This window comes from Loxodonta africana, chromosome 4 (assembly GCF_030014295.1).
Source record: "Loxodonta africana isolate mLoxAfr1 chromosome 4, mLoxAfr1.hap2, whole genome shotgun sequence".
Taxonomy (NCBI): domain Eukaryota; kingdom Metazoa; phylum Chordata; class Mammalia; order Proboscidea; family Elephantidae; genus Loxodonta; species Loxodonta africana.
The window spans coordinates 84402712-84413332 of NC_087345.1; the positions used below are offsets into that span (position 1 = coordinate 84402712).

At 39.1% G+C, this 10621-nt stretch overlaps 1 protein-coding gene across 1 annotated transcript; it reads right to left on the reverse strand.

Annotated features, from left to right (window-relative positions):
- Positions 1-8554: 8554 nt before the first annotated feature.
- Positions 8555-9991, reverse strand: LOC100661503 (olfactory receptor 6C2-like). The gene has a single exon (XM_003405095.3). It carries the CDS (start codon positions 9646-9648, stop codon positions 8713-8715), a length of 936 nt encoding a protein of 311 aa, XP_003405143.1. The 5' UTR covers positions 9649-9991; the 3' UTR covers positions 8555-8712.
- Between the last annotated feature and the right edge of the window lie 630 nt (positions 9992-10621).

Genomic DNA, 10621 nt, shown 5'->3' on the forward strand with positions numbered 1-10621 from the left:
AGCTCATAGTGACCGTACAGGACAGAGTAGAACCACCCCATAGGGTTTCCAAGGCTGTAAATATTTAGAGAAGCAAACTCCCACATCTTTCTCCTACAGAGTGGCTGGTGGGTTCGAACCACTGACCTTTTGGTTAGCAGCCAAGCACTCTAACCACTGCTCCATCAGGGCCTCAAAAAATATTCACTAAAAAAACTAAAAAAGTTTTTTTCGGTACTAAATCTTCACAATCAAGCTGATGTTTTTGCTAGATTTTGGAACTTGATAAAGTAAAGCTTCATGACAAATAGTTGCATTATTGGTCATTATAGAGGCTTTCTAGATCTATCTGTAAAGTATTGTTTCTGTTTCACCACTATGATCAAAGGTAGGTTTTGTTTCTATTTTTGTTTTGTTTTGCTTTTAAAGGAACATTAACTTTTCTGGTCCATCCTCTGACTCTCTCTCTGATATTTTTCTGGCAATACGTAATATACATAGAAACTGTTTCAGGGCATAATTCACTTCAAATGATGAAATACTGAATGCAGTACCTTACTGAAGAGCAAATAACTGCCTGTTTCTCTCTGCCTTATCGACCAACAACAAGCTTTGTTTTTGCTACTTCCCCCCGCCAAGCACCTAACAGTAAGACAGGAAAACCAGAGATAAAAAATCTTGTCTTTCTGAGTTCTGTCAATAGCAACTCTGTAGACTATTCCTTAGCTATCAAACTACTCTCAACAGCAGATAATCAAACGTTTTCAATCAGACCTGTCGTGATAGAAGCAGGCTCATTCTAACCATACAACAGTTTCCATAGTTATGTCCTCAGATATTACAGTCACCATCATACAAAAGGGCCACTGACTTAGGCTCCTAGTTTGAGAGCTGGAATCCTCCCAAGAGTGTTGATTCACACGGGGCTCAATCACAATAGATCACATTCAGTTGGAGCAAAGGACCGGCCCTGCAGCCTGCCCACCTTTACTCAATCCCCTTTTCCTCAACCTACAGGCCTTTGTGGTTCAGTGTAGTGCCCTAGTCAGCCTTGCACACTTTGGGAAGTATTCCATGTTCTGAAAACATTCTTCCCAATTATTAATACCACACACCCTTGGAAACTCTGTCTCACTAAGTATTACAAAAGAGGATTTAAAAAATAATTGTGTGATTCATATTTATGTTATTTCCACCTTTCAGTGTTTTTTAAAGCAAGTACTGGAATCCATAATATTGTTTATGTCAATATTACATTTCAAGTCAACTGTTTGACTTTGTTTTTGCTTACATGAAATTCACTGGTGTTGTTGGTTGCTCTAGAGTCCATTCCGACTCATGGTGACCCCATGGGTGCAGAATAGAACTGCTCCATAGGGTTTTCAAGGCTGCGACGTCTATGAAGCAGATCACCAGGCCTTCTTCTGCAGCACCTCTGGATGGGTTCAACTCAAATTTTTGCTAGTAGTTGAGCTTTATCCATTTGGGTCACCCAGCCCACTGTTATGGATTGAATTGTGTTCCTCAAAAATCTGTGTCATCTTGGCCTGCCCAAGATTGCCAGTATTGTGTGCTTGTCCACCATTTTGTGATCTGATATGTTTATCCTATGTATTGTAAATCCTAACCTCTATGGTGTTAATGAGACCGGAGTAGAGGCAGTTATGTTAAAGAGGCAAGACTCAATCTACAGTATTAGGTTGTATCTTGAGTCAATCTCTTTAGAGATATAAAAAAGAGAAAGAACAGAGGTAGGAGAACCTCACACCACCAAAAGAATGTTGGGAGCAGAGTGCAAACTTTAGGCTCTGGATTCCTGCACTGAGAAGCTCCTAGACCAGGGGAAGTTTGATGACAAAGACCGTCCCTTAGAACTGATGGGTGGAAGAAATCTTTATCTGAAGCTGACACCCTGAGTTCAGAATTCTAGCTTCCTAGACTCTGAGGGAATAAATTTATTTTTGTTCAAGTCGTCCACTTGCATTATTTCTGTTACAGCAGCACTAGATAACTAAGACAGGATTTAGAACTGAGACTGGGGTGCTGCTCTAACAGCTAACTACAATGCGGAAGCAGTTTTGGAATCGAATAATGGGTAGAAGAAGCTGGAAGAGTTTAAAAAAGCCTAATAGTAAAAACTTATATTGCCTTGAAGAGACCGTTGGTGGAATTACGGATATCAAAGACAATTCTGGTGATGGCTCAGAAAGAAGTGAGGAGAACAGTAATGCCAGAGATAGATCGGACAGTGAGAAACGGCAGCAGAGAAAATGCAGCAGCAGAGCCATTAGGACAGCAGGAGACAATGCAAAATCTGACCCACTGAGTGAGACAGCTGAGTGCTTTCCGGGTGAGTGCTTTCCGAGCAGAGTGGGGTGCCTCCAGGCACTTATCATTAGACCTTAAGAGCTTTGAAACACTTACCCAGCAGGGCAGATGCCAGGCTGGCCCAAGGGCCTGAACGACTGACAGGCCAAGGAATCAGGAACCAGAAGCTGAAGAGACAAGAAACATAGGAAGCAGAGCTGCCTCAGTCTCAAAGGGTAGGGCCACAACCTCTGGAGTGTCAAAGAGTGGAGCCATGGCCTCTGAAATTTTAAAGGGTGGGGCCAGGGTGTGCTAGGTTTCAAAGAGTCAGAACTTCACCAACTCCGTTCTGGAGTATGATGTTTCCTTTCACAACTGACAGCCGGATGGGGCCAGATCCTCTGACCAAAGGTGAGGGGGTGGGGCTGCCATGCCCAAGGGGCAGAATGGGGCCTTCTGGAGCCGAGGGGGTGGAGTTGCTACTCAGATGAGCTAGGAGAATAAGGCTACCCAAGTCTGAGAGAGCAGATTTGCCATTCCAGTTGGCCTGGAAGGTGAAGCTAAAGCCCTAGGCCAATGGGCTTCCACTAGAAGCCAGAGAATGTGGCCAACATCCAGAGTCTGGAGCGTAGAGCCATTGCCTAAATGGTTTCAGGGAAGACAGGATTATTCAAGCCTTGAGAGCTAAAGTGTTCTGCGACTTGCTGGGTGCCCATTATGCCTTATATCCCTTCAATTTCTCCCATTTTTAATGGAAATGCCTTCCTCGTACCTCTTCATCCATTGTACTTTGGAATCAGATAACTTGGATTCTGGTTTTCACAGATGAAGAGAAATTTTGACCCTGGACGGAATCTGGTTCTGGAGTTGATATAAGAAGTTTGGGATGATATGATGAGGCGGATGTATTTTACCTGTGGCAAGGACGTGAGTTTTGGGGGGCAAAAGGGTAGAATGTTATGGATTGAATTGTGTCCCCACAAAATGTGTGTCAACTTGGCTAGGCCAGGATTCCCAGTATTGTGTGGATGTCCACTATTTTGTGATCTGATGTGATTATCCTATGAGTTGTACTTCCTAACTTCTATGATGTTAATGACGTAGGATTAGAGGCTATTATGTTAATGAGGCAGGATTCAATCTACAGGATTAGGTTGCATCTTGATTTAAACTCTTTTGAGATTTAGAGGAGAGAAGAGCTGAGAGACAGGGGGACCTCATACCACCAAGAAAGAAGCACCCAGAGTGGAATGCACCGTTTGGTCTCAGCGTCACTCTGTTGAGAAGCTCCTAGGCCAAGGGAAGATTAATGACAAGGACCTTCCCACAGGACCGAGAGAGAGAGAGAGCTTGCACCTGGAGCTGGCATCCTGAATTCAGACTTCTAGACTCTTTAGACTGTGAGAGAATAAATTTGTTTGTTAAAGCCATTCATTTGCTGTATTTCTGTTATAGCAGCACTAGCAAATTTCCCAGTATGGTTCATTTTCTTTCTTTTTTATTTTAAAAGCTTATTCACTTTGTTTGGAGTAGGAATTGCTGTGAGTGGCTCTGATCTGAAATCACCCATGAAATGGTTACCTACTCAGCCTGTGCATAATACTTTCACTTAAAAGAAAAATAATTTTTTTTTCTTCCTCTCATTTCTGCAGATAAAATGTTTTCCCTAGGTAACTTTCTCTAAGTTGTTCAAATTATATCTTCTCAATACATTCTTCAGTAAGCTATTTTTGTAAAAAGCTCAGGGGTTTGTAAATCTAAGTTGTGGACAATAGCTGCTTCATAATATTTTCTAAACGATTACCAATTATTTATAATAGTGGCTAATCAAAAATTTCAATCTTGAATAAGTATTTTAAGGTTCATAGCTTTATGAAATTGATGAGTGAAAAGGAATTTTTCCTGGAGACCCAATTAGTTTGTCATGTGAATGGTTTCATGTGTTTTCTTTAAAACATTGCCTTTCTATTGATAACGCTTTTTCAGTTTCCTCTCTGTGACCTGTTTTCATAATTAAATCATTATCATGTTAGGAAAGGAGGCCTGACCTAAGCAATATCATGATTTTCTGCTGAGTGTCACACTCATCATGCCACTGTGCATGATGTGCTTGAAGGCTGTAGCTGTACAAGTCACCAATTCCTTTCCATCTTCTGCTCCTCAACCTAGAAACACTTAGAGTATCAACTGGTAATGTCCCCACACCTGAATGGCCTGGACAAGGTCTCTTGTTCCAAAAATCTTTCTTTCCTTCCAATCACTGATGCCCAAACCAAATCTACTGCAGTTGAGTCCGTTCTGACTCATAGCAACCCTATAGAATATGGTAGAACTGCCCCAAATGCAAAATCCTAGAAACACCAAGAGAGTCTCCAAAGGATGGCTATTAGGCCTGTACCCCAGAAAGATGGAAGATAGCTTATTTATAAGAAAGTTTATTAAGTAGTTGTTTGAGTTCTTTTCTTTAAGGGAAATTAATGGACAATTTGTGTTCTTCTAATCTATAAGCCTTCAATTGATCATATGCAAGTTCAAACTGAAAATGAAGAAAATCAGAGCAAGTCCACGAGAGCCAAAATATGACCTTGAGTATATCCCACCTGAATTTAGAGACCATCTGAAGAATAGATTTGACGCATTGAACACTAGTCACTAAAGACCACACGAGTCATGGAATGACATCAAGTATATCATTCATGAAGAAAGCCAGAGGTCATTGAAAAGACAGGAAAGAAAGAAAAGACCAAGATGGAACGTCGAGCAGCTAAAGCAAAAGGAAGAAATGATGAAGTAAAAGAACTGAACAGAAGATTTCAAAGGGCAGCTCAAGAAGACAAAGTAAAGTATTATAATGACATGTGCAAAGAGCTGGAGATAGAAAACCAAAAGGGAAGAGCACACTCGGCATTTCTCAAGCTGAAAGAACTGAACAAAAAATTCAAGACTCGAGTTGCAATAGTAAAGTATTCTATGGGGAAAATATTAAATGACACAGGAAGCAACAAAAGAAGATGGAAGAAATACACAGAATCATTATACCAAAAAGAAGTAGTCAATGTTCAACCATTTCAAGAGATAACATATGATCAGGAACCGATGGTACTGAAGGAAGAAGTCCAAGGCATTGGGGAAAAACAAGGCTCCAGGAATAGACGGAATATCAATTGATATGTTTCGGGGCAGTTCTACTCTGTCCTATAGGGTCGCTATGAGTCGGAATCAACTCGACGGCAGTGGGTTATGTTTCAACAAACAGATGCACCTCTGGAGGTGCTCACTCATCTATGCCAAAAAAATATGAAGACGGCTTCCTGGCCAACTGACTGGAAGAGATCCATATTTATGCCTATTCCCAAGAAAGGCGATCCAACCAAATGTGAAAATTATAGGACAATATCATTAATATCACACGCAAGAAAATTTTGCTGAAGATGGCTGCAGCAGTATATAGATAGGGAACTACTAGAAATTCAGGCTGGTTTCAGAAGAGGACATGGAACCGGGATATCATTGCTGATGTCAGATGGATCCTGGCTGAAAGCAGAGAATACCAGAAGGATGTTCACCTGTGTTTTATTGACCATGCAAAGGCATTCGACTATGTGGATCATAACAAATTATGGATAACATTGTGAAGAATAAGAATTTCGGAACAGTTAATTGTGCCCATAAGGAGCCTTTACATAGATCAAGAGGCAATTGTTCGGACAGGACAAGGGGATATTGATTGGTTTAAAGTCAGGAAAGGTTTGCATCAGGGTTGTGCTCTTTCACCATACCTATTCAATCTGTATGTTGAGCAAATAATCCGAGAAGCTGGACTATATGAAGGAGAACGTGGCATCAGGGTTGGAGGAAGACTCATTAACAACCAGCAATATGCAGATGACATAACCTTGCTTGCTGAAAGTGAAAAGGACTTGGTGCACTTACTAATGAAGATCAGAGACCACAGCCTTCAGTGTGGATTGTACCTCAAAATAAAGAAAACAGAAATCCTCACAACTGGACCAATGAGCAACACCATGATAAATGGACAAAAGATTGAAGTTGTCAAGGATTTCATTTTACTTGGATCCACAATCAACAGCTATGGAAGCAGCAGTCAAGAAATCAAAAGATGCATTGCATTGGGTAAATCTGCTGCAAAGGACCTCTTACAATGTTGAAAAGCAAAGATATCACCTTGAAGGCTAAGGTGCACCTGACCCAAGGCATGGTATTTTCAATCGCATCATATGCATGTGAAAGGTGGAGAATGAATAAGGAAGCTCGAAGAAGAATTGATGCCTTTGAATTGTGGTGTTGGCGAAGAATATTGACTATACCATGGACTGCCAAAAGAACGAACAAATCTGCCTTGGACGGAGTACAACCAGAATGCTCCTTAGAAGCAAGGATGGTGGGACTGCGTCTTACATACTTTGGACATATTTTCAGGAGGTATCAGTCCCTGGAGAAGGACATAGTGCTTGGCAAAGTGCAGGGTCAGTGGAAAAGAGGAAGACCCTCAATGAGGTGGATTGACACAGTGTCTGCAACAATGAGCTCAAGCATAACAATGACCGTAAGGATGGTGCAGGACAGGGCAGTGTTTCGTACTATTGTGCATAGGGTCACTGGGAGTCTGAACTGACTCAACAGCACCTAATAACAACAACAACATAAGCCATTTATTTCATAAAAAAATTAAATATAACTTTCATTTGGCCTTTCTTTCAATTATCTTTTTCATACTGTTGTTAGGTGCCATGTAGTTGATTTCAACTCATAGAGATCACATGTGACACAGTAGAACTACTCCACAGGATTTTTTAGGAGGTAATCTTTAAGAGGTCTGTAGTCTTTACAAATTGTCAGGTCTTTCTTCTGTGGATTCGAACCACCGGTCTCTGAATTAACAGCTGAGAGCTTAACCATTGTGAAACAGGGCGCCTATTAATTGTGTTCTCAACTGCCATATAGGTGCTTCCGACTCATATTGACCCCTTAAGTTTTCCAAGGCTGTAAATCCTTATGGAGACAGACTGCTACATCTTTCTCCTTCGGAGGTACTCGTGGTTTCGAACCACAGACCTTTTGGTTAACAGCCAAGCACTTTAAATCGATTGCCTTAGACAGCCATTTACATTTTTAGTTTGGTTTCCCTGATTTCTTTTAAAACTGTAAGTTTCCATGATGTACGAAGAATTATTGCTTAATTTAGCTACATTTTGAGTTCGAGTATTGTTTTTTGTTCCTAGGACTGCCTTACCAAAGTACCATAAAATCGTATGGTTTAAAACAACAGAAATTTTCAAATAGTTTATCACTGTTCTGGGTTGTGGCAGTATAATTCCAATGTCTGCCTCCATTTTCCTTCTGTGTCTATCTGGCTCCTTGTCTCTTCTTTTCTTATAAGGACATGGCTCTTAATGGATTAGGGCCCACCCTACTCCAGTAGGACCTCATGTTAATGCAACGAATTATATCTCTAAGACCCTATTTCCAAATAAGGTCACATTGGCAGGTACCAGGGGTTAGGACTTCAACATATCTTTTTTGGGGACACAAACCTATAACAGATGTTTATATTCTATTTGAGCAATTGGATATTTTTTCCAATCTTAATAACTGTAATTCTTCAACTGTAACATTTTGACATTATTCTTTCAATTTCATGGGTTTTTTTGAAAAGAGCTTTTACTTACTTTTTTAAGATATTTTCTATAAAATCTGTGAATTTTTTAATTTTAAAATTTCAGCATTTTATGTTTGTATGCATATGTGTATGAATATTTAAATTATGCTCCTATTCAAAACACATTTATTTGGATATATATTTATTTTTGTTATATTTACTTTTATATTATATAATGTTACTATTTAGTAGTGGCGTACTCTTAAAATTTTAGTCCTACAGAATTATTAATAAGCTAGATAAATTCAGGTATATTATCAATTTTAGGTCTCTTCTTGGGACTAGGCCTACCAACAACTAGGTATTCAAAATGTTTTCATTTAATCAATTATTACAAATTTCAGCAATTTTTAAATTAGAAAGGGTAATGAATACCTTAAATCAAGTATTTTCCTGTGAGTCCAAGAAAATTCAAAGTAAGCTCTTTTCTTCTTTGGTTTGCATTGTTTATATTTTCTTTCATTTTCAATTTTAGTTTGCTAGATTGGAAGTAAAATCAGGTTTACATTTACTAAAAAAAAAAAAAAAATTATCATGTCTTCTGATTAGGGATATTATCCTGAAAGTGTTTGTTTGTGAGAGGAATAAAGGAGTGCACTTATGTGGTGGTGGATGTTTTTTCTGGGTGCGATAAGTATTTCAGAAGGTTAGCCTCAATAGAACACAGATCAAGGAGAGACAAACAGATTTGGAATGCCATGATTTATTCTTAGCTTGATATTTTATTCCTGGACTTGACCATCCTCTTACTTCTTTGTGACAACTGTAATTCTTTTGAAGGAGTCACTGAAGGCTTGTCTCACTTGTTTGTTTCTCAGAGTGTAAATGAATGGGTTCAACATGGGAGCAATGGATGTCATTAGCACTGACACACCTTTATTAATAGCCACTGATTGCTTTGCTGAAGGATTGACATAGATAAAGATACAGCTGCCATAGGTGATGAAAACCACAATCATGTGGGAAGAACAGGTGGAAAAGGCCCTTTTTCTTTGTTGGCTAGAGGGGAACCTTAGGATGGTCTCGATAATGTACATGTAGGACAGAACAACACATATAAGGGTCAGAATGAAAGTGAGCACAGCACAGACAATAACCAATTGCTCTATGAACCATGTGTCTGAGCAAGAAATCTTCAGGATAGGAGGTGCATCACAATAAAAATAATCAATGATATTTGAGTCACAGAATGTCAAGGTTTGGAACAAAGTAAGTGGTGGGAATATGATCAGTAAGCCAGCCATCCAACAGCAGAGGACAAGTGTCTTGCAGACTCTGCTGCTCATGATGGTCACGTAATGCAGTGGTTTGCAGATGGCCACGTAGCGGTCATAGGACATGATAGCCAGAAGGAAAAATTCTGTCACTCCAAAGACATCAGTAAAAAATACTTGAATCACACAAATATGATAAGTAATTGATCTGTCACCTGTTGCTATGTTGTACAAATATCTAGGAATACAAGCAGATGTGAATGAAATTTCTAATGAGGCGAAATTTTGTAGGAAAAAGTACATGGGTGTTTTGAGGTGGGAGTCCACTAAAGTGAGGGATATGATGGTCAGATTTCCACTTATACTCAACATATAAGCAAGAAATAGAAAAATAAAAATTGGAATCTGAAGTTTTGGGTCATCTGTCAGTCCCAGCAGGATAAAGGTTGTTATTGTGTGGTTTTTCATCACTGACTTCTAAATTTTATCCAATATTTGTGTTAGGTTTAGAGATATTTTAAGTGAATACAATGGTGTCAAAGTCAGAGAGTGATAAACAGTGACTACTAGGGACGGCACACTTGTCTGACAATTTGTTGCATTGTGGTGGCTTGGGTGTTGCTATCATGCTTGTGGTTGCTATGCCACCAGTATTTCACACAACGGCAGGGTCACCCATAATGGACAGGTTTCAGTGGAGCTTCCAGAGTAAGATAGGCTAGGAAGAAAGGCCTTGTGATTTACTTCAGAAAATTAGCCAATGCAAACCTTTGGATCACAACAGAATATTTTCCAAATTACTTGTTATCAGGAGGGATCAATAGTTAGAGCAGGAATGAGGACGAGGGAGACCTTTGGTTAAATGGATTAGCACAGTAGCCGCAAAGATGGATTAGAATATGCCGGCAACTGTGAGGGTGACGCAGGTCTGGATATTTTGTTCCATTGTCTATAAGGTCACCATGAGTCAGAGTCAACTCTATGGTAGCTGATAACAACAAAAACTAGGGACTGTAAACTAATGCATATGTAATTTCTTCTATTTATTAGTAATTAATATTGTCGATATTCTTTTAGGCTTGGCTATAAAAAAAATTTTTTATTCAATTGTGTATTTTATTTTATTTTTTTTGTATTTTTATGATAGATTTTTTAAAATATTCAAAAAAATCAATCTACCATTCCAACAACCCTTTTTATTTCATATTTTTAATCAACACTCAGGCTTGGATTTTCCCACGTGATTAGATTTGACCCATAATACGGTGTGATTCAACAAAATTACACTTTCTTTTTACATCTAAGAATTATTCTCTATTTTAAAGGTGAATATTTAAACCTAATGGTTTGTTTCATGTCATTCCTTTAAGACTCGGTGTTTGATAAAATGTGAGTGTGTAACAAAGAATTTGGTGTCCTTACATAGCCTTTGTTAATCCCG